This window comes from Stegodyphus dumicola, chromosome X1, assembly GCF_044657685.1.
Source record: "Stegodyphus dumicola isolate Sdum_Otavi_A_Nest chromosome X1, ASM4465768v1".
Taxonomy (NCBI): domain Eukaryota; kingdom Metazoa; phylum Arthropoda; class Arachnida; order Araneae; family Eresidae; genus Stegodyphus; species Stegodyphus dumicola.
The window spans coordinates 249,414,436-249,437,111 of record NC_140780.1 but is presented as its reverse complement, the minus strand read 5'-3'; the positions used below and the strand labels follow the sequence as shown (position 1 = coordinate 249,437,111).

General features: G+C 31.8%; 1 protein-coding gene across 1 annotated transcript in view; it reads right to left on the bottom strand.

Annotated features, from left to right (window-relative positions):
* The window catches only part of cnir (cornichon-like protein), a 64,651-nt gene extending 42,086 nt beyond the window's left edge, over positions 1-22,565 (bottom strand). The window contains exons 1-2 of the mRNA XM_035368689.2: positions 22,384-22,565; positions 4,931-4,999 (exon numbers count right to left, since the gene is read on the bottom strand). Of these exons, the coding sequence (XP_035224580.1) occupies positions 4,931-4,999; positions 22,384-22,458 (144 nt within the window). The 5' untranslated portion in view covers positions 22,459-22,565. The remainder of the gene's footprint in view (positions 1-4,930; positions 5,000-22,383) is intronic.
* Between the last annotated feature and the right edge of the window lie 111 nt (positions 22,566-22,676).

Here is a 22,676-nt window from a genome sequence, read left to right as displayed (position 1 = left end):
AATTTTATAGGAGCTAATAAAGAATTAAGGAAAGCCTTTTCTATTGTTCAACGTGATGAACAGCTACAGGGTTATATTTCTTCAGAAAATATTAAATGGTTGTTTAATCCTCCCTCTGCCCCTCATTTTGGAGGGCTTTGGGAAGTGGATATCAAGTCTATGAAACATCACTTAAAAAGATGTTTAGGAACACTTATTTTAACATACGAGGAATTTTTGACATTAATAACCCAAATTGAATCCTGTCTTAATTCTAGGCCTTTGGTACCAGCTTCAAGTGATTGTAGCGACTTGGAGGCGATAACACCAGGACACTTTTTAACCGGAGCGGCTTTAAGCGCTATTCCAGAATCTAACCAAATTCAAGAAACCATGAGCTGCAGTGACCGTTGGAGGAACGTGCAAAGGTTATTTCAACATTTCTGGAATCGTTGGAGCAGTGAGTATTTATCTAGATTGCAGCAGAGACCTAAGTGGTGCAAGGTACAACAAGACCTGAAGATTGGTGATATGGTTCTTATTAAGAACGAAAATCTACCTCCGCTACGTTGGAAATTAGGTAGAATTATTAAAGTGTATCCTGGTCTGGATGAGAAAGTTCGAGTGGTGAGTTTACGCACGTCTAATGGTGAAATAAAACGACCTATAGCAAAGCTATGCGCTTTGCCATTTAATTCTTGATTTAGAGACTTTAATATTTTTTTTTCAGGTTTATGCAGTTCAACAGTTTAAATTTATTGTTTGAACCCCCTTGGGACTTCAAGGCTGGGGGTATGTTCGATGTTATGCAAATTGAATTTCTTTCTTTGTACCGAGGAGCGGCGCAGAGGCAAATTTGTTAGGTTTTTAAAGCTCGCGTTTAGAGCTTTGAGGTTGCTGTGAATTACTGGAGTTTCAACTAAGCGGAGGTTCTTCTGAGTTTGTGTTGGTAAGCCGCCACTGAAGTCGGAGTTTATGTGGTCTTCGCCGTTCCTCAACTAACTTACTATTTGAAAGTCAATAAAGAAGTTTCGGTCAACGTTAGGAGTCTGAGGTTTTTTGAGTTCTATACTGAAGTAATATCAAGTTAATTTACAGTCCACTATTTTTAAACAACGGAACATACAAATATATTTGCCTTCCTGGGTTTAAGCATTTGCTCTCACCTTTTTTAAGGCTGTAAGGTTTGAGTGGGATATCTGTGGAAAAAATACTTGCTGAAACTGTAAGACATGACAATTCTAGAAAATTTGGGCAGCCATCGAGAGTGTTTAGTTTTTGGTGCTCCTCCCTGGCCTTATGGGAAAGCAAGTGCTTTGGAGCAAGCAGGCCTTCTTCTACTTCATATTATCTAGTGGTTCTAAGTGCAGTAAAAGCTCGACTATCCTGAAAGCTTTGGAAATGCCGAATTCTGGATATGTGAAAATTCCTCCAGACAGTTGAGCATATAAAAAACAGAATTCACAGAAAAGCCAAATTAACATGAAAAATTTCTGTTTTAAAACTATAAAAATAATAATCTTATTTGCTATTATTTTGAATATCAAAAACCTACATTTAAAATATTTTGGAAGCGAAAAAAAGAATACATATCAGTTGTATAAAAGCTGGCATCTTTTGTAGGCCTGATCTGATTATAAAATATCCCCAAACATGAAAGTTGGTGGAGATGTTGCCAATCATTCTGGCAGGAGTTTTAAACAAACATATTATTCTTTATTTAGTTAGATAATAGAAAGATAAAAATTACGGATATCGCATACAAAAAACTTAAAATCACTTATCATAATTTTTCACACTACATCATCACTGTCATATCCATTTAGTTGCGCATCGTAGTTTTTTTTTTTTTTTTTTTTTTCGTTTTTTTGTTTTGAAGACCGGATCCTGTAATTTTGAAAAAACTCCACACAGTCCCAAACATAATTAATTTTTTCAAAATGCAAGGAAAAATTGAACTTATATCCTTCTTCGAAAAAAATTAAACCATCTTATCGAGAGTTAATCGAACATACATTAAACCAAAACAAACATTACATAGCTTCAGCTTTACAACCTGAGGAGTTAGTGGTAGAGGGAGACACTATTCTTAAACCTTCAGCCAAAGTTCCATATACAGTGATCAGGAACTGTCTCTGTATATGGCAATTTGCTGACATGGGTGAACAATGACTCACAAACCTCACTTCCAGGATGCAGCCTGGCAATAAAAACCATCACACTTCTAACTGGAGATTTGCAGCAAGGTTGTCTTAAGTATGGTTGAGGATCTTCTTAAATTGCCTTTCTGGCAGCAACTGCCAATGCATTTCCAACAAATTCTAGCCATTTCCAATAACAAGTGAGACAAGCTTCCTGAGATGGGAGATGACAGTTGCCAGAAAAGCAAAAACGGAGAAAGCTGTGTTAAAAGAATCATTGATGGCTATTTCATCCCATCTTTTCTCGGACTGAAACATGTTCCAGATCATGTTCAAATGCAAGAGAGCAGCAGGACGAAAAAACGTTCATCAAGTTGCCAATGACAAGGTAATACAAAACATTGCTGGTACCATCATCATTTCAAAAAGAAAGCTACCAAGTGCACAAAATTTTGTACTTCAGGTGGTGTGCTGCCAAGACTGAGATTTATCATTTGTACATCTCAGATAAACCCACAGGAGCAGATGTCTTGGTAGTTCTGCCCACGGCTATGGAGTGCAATTGACCACCTACCAAGCATCAACTTTTTGCCACAAATGTAACTGCAATACCTACTTTTGATCAGACTCACTTAACTAAACTTGTCATTATGCAGTACATTTCATTGTCCATTTGTCCTCTTTACAGTCTCCCAACCTATTATTGCGGTTGACTTCTTTCGTCACTTTCTTTGTATTACTGGTTGACATCCTTCAAGGATGTTTGGTACACACAGCCAACTACATTCCTAAAGAACTCTGCATGCAAAAGATACAACTCAAATAAAGGTACTGGGCACAGATACTAAATTTCACCAACTGCTGGTCAAATGTCCTGCACCTCTCTAAGCTAAGAAAGACAATCTCATAGGATGGAGCAGACAGCCCCGAAGACTGCCAAAAGAGACAGACCTGAAGGTTATAATGCCTTCAGGAAGGCTCTTACAGTGGTCAAGATGGCTATAGTCATTGAGGGACATCCTGAAAATCGTTTATTGCACGAACAGGTAACCGACTTTGAAAAGGGGCTTTTAGACTTTATAAACAAAATGAGCGACCCAAACAAAAGGAGCCGGGAAGCATTGGGTTTGGTGCGTTTGGCACAAAATGCTATTTAGCTGAGCTGCCTGATACCTGTAAAACTCAGCCTCAAGAAGAATGGAGAGTGGCGACCATGTGGGGATAACACAAAACCAGACTAGTCATGATTCCAGATTGATATCCTGTTCTCCCCCCCCCCCAAGATTGTCTGTACCTGTTAGAAAGCAGATATTTTCAACCCTTGATTTGGAAAAGGCTTACCATCAAATTACTGTGGAAGAAAACATGACCAAAAAAGCCATTTCTACACCATTCGCAGACCTTAGAGTATTTGTTTATGACTTTTGGGTTACCTAATGCTGCGACTACAGTCCAGAAACTTATTTATCAAGTCCTCAATGGAATGGATTTTTGTGTACCATACTTTGATAATGTATTGGTAGCATCTAAAAATGACATGCAGCATATGCAACATCTTAGGACGGTGTTCCAGTGATTCATAGATTACGGTATAATACTAAATGCAGCTATAGGGTTGAAACATAAGTAATGGCCGTTTATGTTGTGTTTAAAATTACACGGTAAAAGTAAAATGCATTGGCATAATGTTTTGTGTTATTGGAAAAAGAATCTTTCCCTCTACAAGATGGTGTATTTAATTTTTTTGTCTGAGCTAATTTTTGTTATTTTTCAGATCATTAAAATGCAGTGTAAAATCGACAAAAATAAACATTTTCAACACCTTCTTCTTTTTGCATTTAATCAAGGCGCCAATGCTGCAGAAGCAGCCTGAAAGATCTGTGAAGTGTATGGAGAAAGTAAAATGCCTGAATGAACTGCAAGACATTGGCTTGCCAAATTCAAAAATGGAAATTTCGACCTAGAAGACGCTGCTCGTTCCGGGCAACCAAATGAGTTTGATGAACGTTTCAATCAACTTCTGAACGAAGACGTGCATCAAACTACTGGAGAATTAGCTAAACAATCATTAAAATGCAGTCTTACTTTGTGAAATTTTACCAATCTTTCTAATATGGACCTGGTATAATATGCTAAAGATCCATTCCTCATTAAATCAACATAATTAATGTACATAATATATATAGAGAGATAAATAGATAAATGAATTAAAGTAAATTATAACCATAGGCAATTTATAATAATTTTGAAAGCAAAAAATATTAAATGTTTAACAGAAAAAAAAAAAAAAAAAATTTAATATATCATTACATTGAGATGTCTACAGCCTTTAGCTAAGAGTGGAACTTTGCTGTTAGAAAATTTAAAACAAAAATTTTTTAACAAGACATTATTAAAATTAAATAAATGAAAATTAATTCACACAGTTTTAATATCCATTTCTTGCTGAAATTTGTCAGGAGGTAGTTAGCTAAAAATAAGACATTTCAACTAGCAATCAGTACTAAAAATTGCATAACCCAGAATTTCAATATAAACGCTTACCTGATCACTGTAAGAACTATCAGCTGTTAATTTTAGAATTAAATTTCATAATTTATATTACTTGTCTGAAGTATAAAAATATGAAGCTCTGTTTTTCATTCAAGCTAGATAGTAAATGTTATCTACAAATGTATCCTGTTCATATTCTTTTACTTGCAAATAATGTAAGATTACACTGAAATAAATATAATAATTTCATATTTGTAACACAAGATATTTTCATAATGAAAATAACATTTTATCAGTTTAAAAAAAAAAAGTCTTACTTTATTAAGCTTTGAACAGCACTGTTGAGCATTTAGGTAATCACATTCAAGATCTGACAAGGTTATCACCTATATGCAGTTAAGATGTCTCAAAATTTTCAAAAGATATACATATATAGTAAAACTGTGAAAATTTAAAATACAAATATTTTCAACAGAACGCCAGCTTTCTTTCAATGGCAGTACTGTAGTAAGTTTCATTTAAATCTTCTGCTTGTGTCAATATATACCAGAGGTGGCCAACCTGTAGCTCGCGAGCCACATGCGGTTCTTTGAAGGATTATTTGTGACTCTTGATAAATGTACCCCAGTTCCCTTTTCATTTTAGTGTTATTATATTTTTTAAAAATTATTATTGTTCTGTATGTGTTTCAAAATGTCTTTTACTTAAATTACAGACAACAAATATGAAAAACTAAGTGCAATATTGTAACAAATTTCATTTCCGTCCATCGTCTCTTGATTTTTTTCTGAATCCATTTGTAATTAATATAATACAAAAGTGAGTTTTAGATTCCCAATTTATTTATGACCCAAAAAGCATCTGGAGAATTAGAGATGCAAGAAGATCAAGCTCTACAATTAAAATATAAATCGACGCCGATTACTGAATTTTAGAAATTTATACCAGAATCAAAGTATCCTGAATTAAAAAAGGCTGCTTGTCGAATTATTTCAATATTCGGAACAACGTACTTATGTGAATCATTTTATTCCACTTTAAAATTCGTGAAATCCAAACACCGATCAGTATTAACTAACCAGCATTTCAAAGAATTTCTTAGAAGTGCTGTCACCAGTTTTTCACCAAATTTTAAAGAATTATCAAGAGAAGTAAAGTAAATGTGTTTAACTTTTAATATTTCAATTCAATACACATATTTTGTACTTTTATTTATGTTTTCAATAAATATAATTAAAATATAATTCAATAAATAAAATTTTGAATACCTTTTTTGCATACCTTTTAAATATGTATTTAATTGTGGATCACGAAAAATAGCTCGGACTGTCAAGGAGCTTGGCCACCCCTGATATATACCAATTGCATGAACACAGAGAAATACACATTTAATTAAATTTTCCTCTTCTGCTAGGTTTCAGAGAAGTGAGCAAATTCTCTTCCATTTTCACTTTTCAATAACCCTTTGAGGTTCAATGGATGAAAAAATTTTTTTTTGAAAAAATAACTTTACACATAGATAATTAGCCCCTAATACAATGTTATTTCATGCAAAAAAAAAACAGGTACACCTTTAAGGTAATTCAGGATGTGGTGGGATACTGCTTGTCTCACCGCGCATCTACAGCAGTAAAATGGTATCTTTGCCTGAGCATAAATTATCCTAACATGCTTATCTAAAGCGCTAGTTTTAGCAACCAAATTAAAAAACAAGATATAAAAATTGTTTTTGAATAATTATCTAGAAAATATTGATCATATTCGCAAAATAAAAAATAATTTTTGCCAAAAAAAATTACATAATTTAAAAAAAAAATAGCTTTCTGTACAACTTTTAGATACTCTTTAATGATTTCATAATAAATTTGAAATAGAGAAGATTTTCGCTGCAGTACTTTATTTGCTACAGGTTTGAAAAGGAAGTTATTTAGAAGGCTGTCATGTTTATTTACATTTCACCTCTCTTTCCTCTGCTTAGGCTATTTTTCTATACTGAATCACACTCATATATCCATTCAGTATCATAAGCATAGCCAGCTCAAATTACAAGGGGGTGCCAGTTACTATACTGTTCTACCTATTATATGGTCCTATGGCTATACAGTTCTACCTATTACAGCATCTTCAAGTATATAGGAGATTTTATAATAAAATTATGTAGCATAATTATGGTTATATTGCATTTCATTATTGTATTTATAATTATTACCTTACAAACATACTAAATGCATAATTCAATATTTTTGTTTTTAAATTAATTAAAAATTATTATTACAATATTAACATAATTTTGAAATTCATCTTTCTTTGGTTTCACAATACAACTATAAAGAAAAATAAATATATAAAATCCATATTTCTGTTGTATATGATTATATAATAAAGATATTGAATTAAATACATAAAGATTGAAAATATCTAATTTATTTTGGACATGAACTTAAACTGCAAATAATAGTTTTTTTTTTTTAGCAAACATTTTGCTGGCCTTTCATTAGGGTTCGGGAATTAAAATATTCCTGAATTCCATTTTTCGTGGCAGTAAACTGGCAAATATATCAAAAATTTTGTCAGTTGTTATTTCTTTGGTATAATGAATGTGCATTAATGCCAAAGAATCTTTTTCTTGAACCGAACTTTTTCTCGAACCTTGAACCGAATTACCAGTGTTCACAGCTCAACGAACGCCAACTAGCGGTCGCCGGAATAAACACCAGCCAAAAAAAAACAGATAGTACCCTTCAGTCGATGTACGGGAGTTATGAACTAAGCATGCTGTTTCCCCGAGATTTACTTTGTAACTTAAATGTGTAATTATAATGCCCATAATTGTAATGTTTTATCTTAATTGTGTTTTGTCAATTAAAACTATTTAAAAAAGCCAAATGAGTCTTTTGTTTATGGTAGTTTAAATTATAATTGGCTACCCAACACGCGGCTCGAATGATTTATCCAGTTGAGAAAAAAGACATGTTTAGTTTACGACTCCAGGACATCAACTCATATTCTTTTCCAGGTTTTAGGTAGTACTCCCACCAGCAAAGTCCTCACCCTAAGATTATTTTGGAAGTTGTATAAAGTAGCGGTTTTATCTTCACCCGAAGGTTATTTTGGACATTGCATGGTTTCATCTTCACCCGAAGATAACAAATAATATTTAACTTAATAAGAAAGAGATTTTCACTTAATAAGCATTTAACTTAATAAAGAAATAACAGAGTGAAACAATATAAAGTTCTAATTATAACGTCGTTAATACTTTAATAATATGGAATAAAATGTGTTGTTGAAAATTAAACAGAATCATATAGCATAAAGTACATATAAGCTCTAGGTGTTTCCTTATAGTTATGTTGCACTTTAAGAATTTATACCGCCTTTGTTATTAAACAGAGGAAGAGAGCAATGAGTATGTGCCTACATTTTGTGTCATTTTTAGATGTTTACTTTTTTCTTAAAAAGGAACAGAAGCTTTAAAACTGGAAAAAAAAAAAAAAAAAAAAAAAAAAAAAGCAGCTGTAAGAATTTTGCAAAAATCGATGTTTTACACTATAGAATTAAAAAATGAATAAATATCATTTTAAAATTTTAGGCCATGAATCTAAATTTATGTAATGAACCAGATTTTCGCATTCCTTCCTTAGGACAACGGTGGTACTCTTTAATTGTAATATAGAATTTTTTACATTATTTTTCTGTTTTGCATTAAGATCAAAAAGTAAAATGCATTTGTTTTCGATAATACTGAAAGATAACACTCAAAGCATTGAAAATCGCCCAAAAGAGCGTTTTTCAATGCTTTGAGTGTTATCTTTATTTATTAAATATCATGTTCTCCCCACAAACCATAAAATTCAATTCAACAGCAATAACACAAAATAAACTAAAAAGAGCATATCTTTAGAATTTCCGATACAGGAGCTTGTGGAATTTGCCAGCAATGGTGCAGTAAAACTTCTGCAGGAATACAGAATTTTGCTGAAAATTTTAAAAAGAGAACAACTAAATGCACTCCTTTACACAGCCATTCTTGCCAAAAATTACACTATGCCAAGCCTCCACAATTCTGTGACTTTTTTAAAAGCAAAAGCAGATCGCTGTGTACTTCGGGAGAAATATAGCACAGAAAAAATTTCACAAAGATTTTTATCATGTAATCCTGATTTAATAATTCAAATTTATATATAAACTGCTAAAATTTTCTTTTCCTATGTTGATAATATTTACTGACTAACGATGATATGGACACTACATGACTTCCTTGTATTCCATGCCTATTAAATTAAACACATTTTTTGCTGCATTTCATTGAAACTTATTTCCTCATATTTTATTAAAGTATATTTCTCATTCAATTAATACAGTTCCCACTTTGCAGCAAAGGAAAAATACTCAAAACATCTTCATTAAAAATTGTAAAATACAGAAAACATAAAACACCAAATACAGTTAAAACAGTTAAAAAAGCAATTTCTCAAAATTAGTTGCTATGTAAAAACAAGCAATTTGGCCAGTGGGCAAGATGCCAGATTTTTCAATGCATGAAACTAAAAGTTTACATTTGTTCCCACTTGGCAAATAGACATTGAAGGTGCAGAAACTGACTTAATTCACTATTCTACCGAATTTCAAATGTAAACAAATGTTGATAATTCTACAGCTATTGCATGCAGATTAAATAAAGATATAAAAAAAACTTTAACCGGAACATAAAACCCACTAATTCAATCACATTTAAAGGAAAAAATGTACAACATATAACAATAAAAAACTAAGTTCACCGAGCCAGGTAACAGAGTGGGAATGTATATAATATATATATGTATTTATATATGATTGGTGCAGCCGATTGCAACAAAAAAGGGAGGTGCACAACTAAATGTTTCAACAAGAGCCATATACAAAATTTCAAATTTCTACAGCTACTTGTTATGTGATATATACAGTCAAAAGTCGTTAATCCGGACTTGTCGGGACTTCAGCGATTCCAGATTATCGATTTTTCCGGATTATAGATCATCAGTTTAAATCTGGTAAGATGGCATGCAGAAATTATAAAATTAAAAATATGAAACCGTAATTTATGAAATAAAGAACAATTATGATCTAAAGGGTATCAAAATTTACAAAAAGAAAAAGCTTAATATTTAATTGTTTACTTTATTAAACATTTCTTTCAATGTAAGTTGTTTAAGTTGCTTCCTTTCATGTGATAATACTTTCTCTTTAATTCTATTAAACAGACATAATTTCTTGTTTAGTTTCAAAGTTCCGCTGTTCAAGTCCTATAATTGCTGTATCGAGAATACCGACTAATTTGTCAATCGAAATTTTTTCGTTTTCAATAACCTCTGTGTCACTTTCTTCACTATTGGAAGCGAATTATAATGATGAGGAACTTGATTTAAATCATATCAAAGACGGAGTACATCGAGATGAAATACTACATTTAGTAAGGAATTATACGCCGAATAAAATAAAAACATCTGCCCTGAAGATAAGGGTAATGCTGACAGATCAACTTCCAATTCATTGCGCGCCGCGTCGTTTCCCTTCCCCCGCAGAGCATCATGAAATTGATAAACATATACTAATTCAGGAAGTCAAACAACAAAAATCAGCATTATATTTTGCGGTTTTGCAGCTGAGGATGGTGGTTCGGTAAAACCATCGAAACTAGTCCTGTGAAAATTTTTTAAATATCACGTTGATTTTTGTTGTTTGACTTCCTGAATTAGTATTTATTCAGCGTGTTATTGTGTCTTGATAAACATATTTCGGAATGATTAGATAATCAAGCCTTTATCCATTTTTTGCAGCAATTCCACTTAATAGACTTCGAAACATACTTTCGCTTCGTAGATCCTTTACATATTAGTAAATATATATCGGAAATTCTATTTGACATAATCGAAAGTTCAAGCTTTCTTTTATAAAATTGCTCTAACAGTCTGAAAAAAATAATAAGCCATATCCAGTTCGAAGATTAAGGAACAACGCAATCTGCAACATTAACTGAATTAGATAATTTTAGCTTAGCTTATACCGTCTGTTATACATTAAATGCGCATGCGTAAATGTATTATTCCCATGTGCACACTCATATTCGCAGCCGTAAAGGTCTTACGTGCACACGTAAACACCTATGTGTATGCGTAAACGCGACGTCCGGATTATAGATCATTCCGGATTATGGGTGTCCAAATTAACGACTTTTGACTGTATATATAGGTATGTACGCACAGATGTCAAAGAAAAAAAAATCTCTCCTGAGTCTATTTTAAATCCAATTTACAATTCTTTATTCTGTCCATATGTAGAGCTGTCATGCAAAATCACTGTTCAAATGGTTTCTAAAGTGGTTGAAATGAGTATTTTCATCGAAATATGATACTTGAAACTTTTCGTGATTACAACACTTCCTTTACAAGAAAGTAAAAAGGGTGTTAAAACCACCAACTTGTTAAGTAAATTTTACTTATTTTTTACACATAAAAATATGTAAAATATTAACATGTATGATTTTTTTTACATATAAAAATGGAAAAGATTGCCAAATTGCAGCAAGGTGATTACGTTAATACAGAAGTACCAAAACTTTCTTTTCTTTTTTTTTTTTTTGGGGGGGGAGGGATCAAAATATAAGTAGACGCCCCCTTTTTTTAAAATTCTATGAGTTAAATTTAGTCATTTCACATTTTTATTTGCATAAAATGATCAGTTTTAGCAGATTAAGCTTAGTTTAACTAAAAAAAAAAAAACTTCTACATAGATTATAATAAATTTTAAGACATTTAATGGCTGGTAGTGAAATGACATAGGTGTTTTTGGCTTCAGGAAGTATGGCCATTCTAGTGTTTAAAAAAAAAAAAAAAAAAAAAAAAGACTTGTTTTTGCAATGCCATTTTACGTGGGTTATTTTTTTAGAGAAAGTCTATTTTACAATAAAAATGAAGCAAGTAACAATTTTTCCAAACAAGAAATGTTTATTTTCTGAATTTACAAACAATTCTTATATTCTACATAATTTCCTTGTTGGTTCGAATATTTATCATAATGAACAGCAAGTTTTGGGTACCTTCCTCAGAATTATGCTACTACAAATGATAGCCAGTTATTCATGATCATTTTTTCTTCTTTAGTGTCTTGACCTTCCTTATAAAATCTCACCAATTTTTGCTCTTTACTGTCACTCAATCGATTAACATGGCACACTTCACACATCTGGTGATGAATATCTGCAACTTTTATGTTTCTTACTGTTAACAACTGGATGAATGATCATATTTCACAGTTAGCAAGGTACTCACTTTTCTTAAACACTTTAACCTCACACTGCAAGGAGGGAGTTTTTTTTTTAAAAATACTTATCAGGTCTTTTTGGTGAACACTGTCATCTCACTAAGAATAGCAGAAGTTTTCATTCTAGGAATATTTCTTTGCAACATCTGAATAAGGGATCCCTTGCCTAAACAGAAGCCCATCATGATATATAGCATCTAAAGCAGTGTTTAATCAAAAACTGTGTAAGCAAAGACAAGGCCTGAGTAATGCTAACTAGTTGCTGACTTTCAGATATTTATACAAATGTTTAATATCTCAATTCCCCCCTTTTTTATTTCAGAAGTTTTAAAATATCACTTTTTCACTACAAAGTTGCATCCCCATATTTTTCAAAATGTTGACGTATTATTTCCAATCATGATTCTTTAATGCAAATAAACTCATAACTTATAAGTTGGACTAAAATACTGAAAATATTGTTTTTTACTCATTTTATCAAAAAACTTAATCTGTAGAAATTTTATTAAACTACGTGCAAGCAATTTGTGACATAATTTATACAAATATTTTGCAACTGCCAATTTAGATCAACTTTCCCATTAGCTTGATGAAATTTTGTTTTAAAAAATCATTAAGTTAGATATTTTAAAACAAGAAAATGGGAAGATATACATACTTTAATTTTACATAATTTATTACATTATTGGAACTTTAATGACCCTGCAATAATGTTAATATACTTGAACAAAATCATGCAAATCATCAATAAAAATGCTGCCAAGCTAAACCTGTTTTAAAATTGGCAAAATGGTAGTTAATTGTCAAGCCTCATGATGCATGGTGTAAGAATATGAAAGAGAGAAAATACTACAAACTGACCAAAAATAGATACGGTAACAAATCATCATGAAGGAAAGATCTGCCATGAAATTTGCAAACTTCTGAATCAAAATTTTTTTTAGCTAAACTGGTCTTAAAATTGCAAAAGTACTGATTAACCATTTGAGTCCCAGGGGGTTTTGAAAATACACTGTTGAAGAATACCAAAGAGTGTAACCGCGACTTCTCTAAATGAGTATGAAAAGACCCCAGCTGTGCGACAGTGCTTGTTTTATTTTATGTCGAGAAATAACAAGCGGCATGATAGCACTTAGTTTATTTTACATTGATGTGCACTTGATTTAAAACAAGTGCCTACATTATCAACATCAAGTGCACTGTCAGTTGTCCACCATGTTCGAAATGTACTGGGTTTTTCTCGACATAAAATCTCAACAGCACGATTGCTCTGCTTGGGACTCAAATGGTTAACTTACCAAACTCTGCAATGCACAACACGAGAATTCATATTCCAAAAAGGAAAGAACGCATTTTAAATACATATTTGGAGACAAAACATCAAATTGGCACAATTTTTGGCATTTCCGCAAAAGCTATAAAATTAACAACAGAAAAAAAAAAAAAAAAAAAAAAAAAAAAATGCATGTAAGATCATAAAACTTCTGAAAAATTAGCACATATTCTAGTAATTCCAATTCAACTATTCTTGTTACAGGTCTACAAAGAAATATGGGATTTCTCTGAAAATTGGTAGACCCTTTCACCTCCCAGGTGTTATGCATCTTCGTAAATTTTACTGAATAAATTGTCATGAAATAGGTCTATGTCACCAAATTTTTTCTTGCAATAGCTAAGCTCTTTTCCATACTTTCTAAATGACTATATCATTTGATTACCCAGTCTACAGTATTTTCAACTACAAAACCTAGGTCTGAGGAGAAATTCAAAAATTTTTTCAGAAACTTTCCCCGCTGCAGACTATGAAAAACACATAATTGTTTAGCTTCGAATTAATTTCTATTCTGATTCAACAGATTAAATACACTTAGTCAAAGAAAAAAAGACACTTTTGTATCTCCCTTTCTACTGGGCAGTGAAAACATTCATCTTGCATTTTTTATGTTCCAAAAGCAACCTACGATATGCATTATATTTATACATAGTGTTGTTCTAACATATGTGTTTTGACATAAAACTGGATGTTTTGTGAAATGACATACTATTTTTTTTATATACAATAGAAAGTCTGAAATCCGAACTCATCGGGACTTTGGCGATTCCGGATTTGGGATTTTTCTGGATATTAGATCATCAGTTTAAACCTAGTAAGATGGCATGTAGAAATTATAAAATTAAAAATATGAAATCATAATTTATGAAATAATGAGATATTTATGATCTAAAGGGTATCAAAATTTACAAAAAAAAAAGCTTAATATTTATTTGTTTACCTTATTAAACATTTCTTTCAATGCAAGTTGTTTAAGTTGCTCCGTTTTTTTTTGTGCTAATACCTTTCTCTTTAATTCTGTAGACAGACATAATTTCTTGTTCAGTTACATTGTTGGAAGTCCTGTACCTGCTGTTTCGAAAATTCCGACTCACTTGTCAATCGAAATTTTCTAGTTTTCAGTAACTTCTCTGTCACTTTCATCATTATCGGTAGCAGTATTTTCTGGATCTAGAACCATACTATAGATTTTGCCATTCATTAATTTATTGATGATTGAGAAGCATTGTCATCACAATGAAAAACTTCTTTTATATCATCTTCATTTATTACCTTGGCATTTTTTAATGCTTATGCTCAATAAGGTGCATACTTTATAATTATGTGAGCTTATATTCATTTTTCTACAAGCATTCGTACATGAGGATGCAATAACTATATGATATTATAAACTATAAAAGTAAAAATGGAATTATGAAAAAATTATATAGATTTGTTTTATTGGGGATATTTAAATTTGTTGTTTTGCATAAAAACATTCTGGGGTACAATTTGCTACAATTCTGCTTGTTTGTGAAACACTGAGTACAAATACTTAAGGTTTATACAAATTATGCTAGATGAATTCTAATTAAACTATCCATTTCAACATTTTAAAAGTTTTAGCTATTTATTATACTTAAGTATAATCACTATATTTAATCTTTATTAATATTTGTTGATAGAACTTTATATACCATTTGCGTGTTGTCCAGAAACGCGATTTCAGTAGGATCCAAAAGTAACAATTTCCAATAAATACCTTCCTTTTGGAACTATGTCATAATGTACTCAGTTCAAAGTTAGAAATCCGGACTCATCAGAACTTCGGCGATTTCGGATTTTTCCGGATATTAGATCATCAGTTTAAATCTAGTAAAATGGCACGTAGAGATTATAAAATAGGAAATAATGAAGTATTTATAATCTAAAGGGTATCACAATTTATATATAAAAAAAGCTCCATATTTATTTGTTTACCTTATTAAACATTTCTTTCAATTTAAGTTATTTAAGTTGCTTCATTTTTTGTGCTAATACTTTCTCTTTAATTCTGTAGACAGACATAATCTCTGTTGAGTTACATTGTTGGAAGTCCTGTAACTGCTGGTTTTGAGAATTCCAACTAACTTGTCAATCAAAATTTTCTCTTTTTCAGTAACTTCTCTGCAACTTTCTTCACAATCGGTAGCAGTATTTTCTGGATCTAGAACCATACTACAGATTTCACCTTTCATTAATTGATTGATGATTGAGAAGCATCGTCATCACAATGAAAAACTTCTTTTATATCATCTTCATTTATTACCACTTTTCCACATTTCTTTACAAAATTCGTTAAGTGGAAAATTTCACCTTTGTTTTGCGATATACAAAAACCTTTAAAATTAGCGGCTATAATCGTCAAATTTAGCTATCCTTCACTATACATTTTTGGCTATGCATCATGAGCTTGGCAATTAACGACAAGTTGTTCCGTTAAATTTTATCTTGCTTCTATCGCGCACTGAGACAATTAAGCTTAAATTGTATTAGTGTAGCTATTTATTATACTTAAGTCTACTTCTTGGACATGCTTAAGGCTTATCAGAGTTCTGAATAAATAAATTCCCACATATACTTAAGACTTATTGAGGGCTGGTGCTAGATATCTTACTGGGTGATGCAGTCTCTGTGGGTCCAAAATTCTGCGACTTGGTGCAGCCATATGAGCCCTGCCGCTGGTTCTGGCTTTATGTGAATAAAAAATCAGTTATTCTTAATTCAATTAGCCCTGAATTTAATTTTTGGGTCTATGAGTATCATTAACAATATCTATTTTTAGCATTTGGAAAGAAGTTTTTAGTAAATTTTTCCTCGTCAACATTTTTTAGCGCATTTAACTTAAATCTGTAACCATCTCGAGGCGTAATGTCAACATAAAAGGTTACCATACTCCTTTAATGCAGAACAAACTTCTGCAAGTGTTTCAGAAGAAACAGACAAAACTGTTTGGATATGGGCTGGCATCTGTTGCATCCATAAATTTTGCAAAAAGTCATCATTTAGCTGTTTCTCAGATAGCTTTTTCATTTTCCGTAGGAGATGACTAGGCTGTTCATCCCCCAGCTGAAGTTCAGTGAGGAGTTTTTTAATTTTCTGGTGTTCAGAATCTTCAAATTCACTGCTGAGCCTCTCGGACAGTTTTTTTTATATTTGTCAGAGTCCGGAGGATTTAACACGATATCTGAGATGTGTGACACAGTTTCCGTATCTATATTCGCTATAACAGCAGAAAATTTCGTTTCACCACTTGTAATTCTGGTGTAAATGAAGACATTGTCACACTGTGCGATCCACAGCCACACATTAGCCTTCCAGAGAGGTAGAATGCAAAGTGCAACTTGGCTCTGCTGATCAGGAGGAGGCATCGCAAATACGTGGAAACAGTTCCACAGCAGAAAGAAAATAATATTAATTACCCAGAAAGCAAAATCACCACAGTTGGATACGCTTAACATTTAGCGGGATTAGCAAAGCATGTGACCAATTATTTTCATCCATATGTCACCAATTACGGCAGGTTGGTTCTGCATATTTATAAATAAGCTAAACATATTCAATTAATCACATTTATTTATTTTGAATTACATAGCGAAATAACAGAGCATGCTACCAAAACATATCATGCCACATTTCCGCATGATAACAGCACAGGCACGAGTAAGACTAACAGTTAACATTTAATTTAAAAGTTTGTTGCATGGTTGATGCATGCTCATAAATTTTACAGGCATGTATATAAAGTATTGGATACATAGAATGCTATATGCAAGATTGCAGAATATAATTTTTAAACACAGACGGCTACAAGTACTTACAGCAAAGCACAATTACCAGAAGATCTCCCAACAGAAGATTCAAAACCCTCAGCTTAAAAATCCACAAAAACTAATTTACATGCTGTGAAGAATATGAAAAGAAGAAATTATTTAGGTTAGAGTATATTTAAGGGTACCCCTTGGATTATCACTAAGTTGTTGTTTCATTTATGGTAACCTCAGAAGTAGAATGTTATGGAAACCCTATTATGATGTGATTGGTTGCGTTAATGCAGTGAATTTGACATGTAGGAAAATATTTTTTGGATGTCAGTTAGGATGTATGTCGCATATTGTGTGCTGTGCATCATAAAATGGGTGTTTGGTGCAATAGATCGAAAGAGCGAAAGGTATCCCCCACCCCTTGAAGTGGTGAGAACAGAAGAAAAGAAACTTTGTTGGATGTAATTCATCGGAATTATAAGTGTCCTGTTTGTATGAAGGAAATGCATATGGTCGAATGTCGGAGGATATTGGCAATACAGAGGATGTCATTTACTTTTATTTTTGTGTTTGTGCCGATGCCACTATACAGATTCTAGTTCAGATAATTTTAGGAGTTTTGCCATGCTGTTGAGGAATTTCGTTTGATTGAAGCTACTGAAATTTCTAAATAAGGTAAATGGATATTTCCTTTGTGTAATGTTAAGATGAATTTCCTTTTTTATGTTATTTATTGTTTGATTTAAAATGTAGTTTATTGAGATTATATATTTTTTTGTTTGGCTCTAGTGTAGAATTGGCTGCTCCTTTGACTTTTTAAGTGAAAATAAATTAATGTGTACAGGGATAAAGTCAACGGAGTGCACAATGCAGAGATTGTGCAATTCTCTGATTATTTTTTTAAAGTGAAAATAGGTCGATGTGTACATGGCAACCAAGTCAAAGAATTGCACGAACTCGGTGTCCATGTACTGTCAAAAATCGTCAAGGGGCTGCCGTAAATATATTTTTACCATTATTTATAGTAAAGACTTAAATAATAACTGATAATTAACATAAGATACTTTACAAATCTAATAACCTGGCTCTTGATTTAAGCAGTCTCACTAGTTGCCAAACAGTTAAAAGCTGCTAATATTTTGTCTCCCCAACCAAACAGGCAAAGGAGCTGGCTGCATGATTTTCCCCATGTGCAACATGAATACCACCCACTTTTCCTTAGAAAAGTCTTCATGAAGGCATTCCTTTCCTTAGGGAGGAAGTCACAATGTGCTTTGCCAGAATAATCAGCCAACCTAATTTATACACAATTTTTAAACTAAGAAAACCAGAAACTCAGAGAAGCCCGAAAATAACAATTAGAATTCAGGTCTTGAGTAATCACAACTTGACTTTTATAAATGTATTAATTCTACATCCTCTTTTTGCATAGAACTATATTCTGCTTTGAAAAGGACAGTCTTTGAAGAATTAAGTGTGACAGCCTTTTAAGTGTATACAACAGTTTGTTTAAGAAATTTATTAAGACCATAAAATATCTACAGAATTATTTTTATTTGCTACCTTCGCTACACACAGAAAAGACGATAATCTTATATTCTAGTAAATTTTGCCATTGTTAAATATTTCTTTGGGAAAAGAGAGCATGTTTTATCAAGATTTTTGACACATTGTTTGATGTACTCAAATATCGAATGCATATACAATGCACAAATCTGGATTTAGCAAAATAAATTTCGCTGCATATAAAATTAAGTTAAGTAAAATAGCAGACGATAAAATGGTGAAGGCACAAATTTACTCTTATGAAAGCAAAAAGTCTTTAGACTTTTGATTAATATTTTTTATAAATTCAAAAAAATAGCCCTTCCTGTATACTTAAATAAATACTTATTAGACATTATTAAGAAAAATGAAAATACATAAATTCTGCATGAATGATCCTCAATAAAAGTTTATTAGGAAATTTAAAGTTCAAAATAATTATTGCAATTCATTGAATTATTATTTTGAACCTTAAATTGAATTTTACAAAACTTGACACTAATGCATAATTTGAGGTATAGGACTGAAACAATGGGGAAAAAATCAGTATGTTACTATCAAAAAGAGTCAGATTAAATATCTAATGTTGGAACAAAGCAATATATAAATCTAATATATTTCCTAAGTTGTGCTTTTGAGACATGAAAATTTCAAGTTAAATTGGCTGATCTTTGGAATATGGTAACAGGTAATTTGGTGACATTTTGGAGGCGATAAAGGTTACTACCTAGGACTTTGGTAATAATGTGAGAAGCACTCAGTTCCGATTACACATTATTTTGTGTGAGGGAAATGAGAGATCATGAGATATGTCATGTGACATTAATGGACGAATTACAGTTCTTTAATCGGAAATGGGGGTAAATTTGGAAAAATTATTTTGTATTAAGCTTCATTGTGTGTTGTGTGAAATAGTGTTGATTAATGTTTGGATTGCATGGCGCTATGTAAAGTAAATTCTAAATTTTTAATACGTAATAATCAATAATAAGTTGACTACTGGATTTTGGATTTAGAAATTAGCAGTAGTACTGCAGCCGATTGGAACTCTTTCTGTAGGGAAGTGTACGTGCCACATAATGAAGATTCTGAAGAAGATTAGGTAAGTTAGTATTTTTAATCATTTGAGGATATTATTTTTATGCATTGTTCTAAATGTAAGGAGTAAATGAATTAAAATGGTATTATTGGAAAATTGTTATTAGCAATGATTTAGTTTAAAGTAATTAGGATTGTAATCTAATTTTTATTAATTTAATGTATGTGCTTATTTATATTTTAAGTAGTGTTTTTTAATTTAATTATATTTTAATTTAATGATCGTGATTTTGTGTGTGTTTGTAGTATTTTGGAATATGTTTCAGTAGTATACGTTGAGTATTTTCATGCATTTTCATGAAATTTTTCTAATTTATGAGAAAAAGCAGTGTACATGGATATAGTGAAGAGTGTGCGCAATGTCATTTTCGTGCAATTCTGGGATGTTTTTTTAAGTAAAAATAAGTCGTAAATAAATACATGGTTTAGTGATATTTTAATTAAATGACAGTTATTTTGTGATTTTTATGTTTGTAGGAATTTGGTATACATCTGAGTTAAAGTAAACATGTATGGAAATAATTTAAATATTTGTAACTATTTTAATGTTTGCATATAAATTCGTTGGTGACGTTTATAATATAATGGATAATTTAGAGGTAAAAGCTTTTGGATATTTTATTTATTTTATACATGGAAATGTTCATCCTTAGAAAGGGTATACACTTTTTCGCGATCAGGTAATTTCATATATGTGCTTTTTACCGAGTTTAAAGATTAAGAAAATTTTCCTGCATTTTCGTGCAAATTTTTGTAATTTATGAGGAAATAGCAGTATAGATGGATAAAGTTAAGCGTGTGTGCAATGCCATTTTTGTGCAATTCTGGGATTTTTTTTAAGTAAAAATAAGTCGACGTGTAAATGGTTTATGTGTATGTGCTATTCTGAAAAACGCGCAAGGAGTTTGTGATTGTGCACTTTTCCCCAATTTTGCAGTTAATATTTGTCATGATTAAGCAGTTTTGTTACATAAAATTTCTAGCATAAGTGTAATTCGGCTAGTAGATTGTTGGAAAAAGTGTTGAGTAAATAAAAAGGAAAGAAATATGTCTTTACTTCGTGAAGAGAAAATGGCGGCGAAAAAAAAGTAGAGGGTTGTTGTAGCAGAGTTGGTCACCAAATTTTCGCCAAAAAATCACCAAGTTACCATAATCCAAAGATTAACCGTTAAATTTCATCCATCAGCCCAGTAGAACAGCAGATACAGAACTGTCGACCCCTTTTTTTGACTCTGTGAACATGAAGCAGATCATTACAATACATTTCGATGAGTAAATGAACCACAACAAAATTTATGCTAAGTACTTGCAAAATAAACATCATTAACAGAAAATGAGGGGATTACTCAAACCCATACAACACTTAATTGAAACTCCATCCCATACTATGGGATTTCTATTCATTTCACCATACTTAATTGTATTATGAACCAATAATAAAAATATCTAGAAAGAACTAAATTGAACTACATATTACACAAAATGGAAATACCTGTCTTAAACGTTGCACTTAAACCAGCAAATATTACACTTTCATGTAGCGACAACTCAGGTGTTATTTGTTGAATTGAACCACTTCGGAAACTAACAATTTGGGCTCCAGGGTAGAATTGGGGAAAAGTGCAGAATCGCCCACTTATTTATTTGGCGCTTTTTATAAGAGCAAGAAGAATTGGATTTTTGTCAATTTTCTTCGACTTTTTAAGTGAAAATAGGTCCAAGTGTACATGGATAAAGTCAAGGGAGTGCACAATGCCATTTTTGTGCAATTCTGGGATGTTTTTTTAAGTGAAAATAGATCTATTTGTACATGGATACCAAGTATGTGCAATTCTTAAAAACGCACCAAGCAGTGGGTGATTCTGCACTTTCCCCAAATTGGGTGCCCCGTCGATTAGCGAAAAATTTTGTTCAATTTTGGTGATGAAACCCCATTTCTGGTTACCATGATAGTTTTAAATTTGCTTTAGATTCCTGATTGTTTTAAGTGAAAATAGGTCAATGTGTGCATGGACAAAGTTATGGCAGCGTGCAGTGCCTAGTTTGTGCTATTCTCTGATTTTTTTAAAAATGAAAATAGATAGATGCGTACATGGACACCGAGTTTGTGCAATTCATTAACTTCTAATTTTGGTTCTGTGGAGCGGCCATCTTGAAATTGTGCCTCTCTGGAATAAAAAAAAAAAACTAGAGGCACCCAATTGATTTTTGACACTGCAAGGAGCTTAAAAAGATTTTGCTTGGCTGAATTTCAACAGAAATTGGTAAAACTGAAAAACATATTTTACTGAAGCCCAGAATTTAATGTTGGTAAGAAATTTTATAAATCAAAAATTCTTGAGGAGGCAAGAAATTTAGCACCACAGAAGAACTTAATGATTTGTATCATTCAAGAAAAACAGATGTTCTACATTTAAGTTTAACTTAGGAAGTCGGAGATAAATAAAAACGTTGAGTTTGCCTTTTTTTTAATCGTACAACCTACATACAAGCCCAAATGACATTAAAACAAAACTGCAATTTAGTTACGGTACAACGATCAGAAATGTTTTTTAAAATCTGAAATTTTAACTATCTTAGAGCAGAAAATTACACTATACTATTTTGAAGAAATATGAACAGTTAAGCATTATACATGAAAATAAGATGTTATGATTTCTACTGAGGTAAGTATACACGCTATGAGAAATGTAGGATTAAAAAAGGATACAACATAAACTGTTAAAAATAATAAGCCGCCTATATCAAACAGTGAAAAAACAAACAATGTAACATCACCGATCATCTTTACAAACTTATAATTACTTTACAGCATGGATTTTTGAAATACACAAATAAAAACGAAAACTTAAAACACCGATTTCATTATTTCTGCAAGCACGTTCTGTAAAAGTTGAGATGTTTATCACATGAGTGTTGCTCTGTTTACTTTTCAACAGAGTACATTAGTTTTCTCAGATGAATTTTTGTGAATATATATATATATATTATTAGGAAACTAAT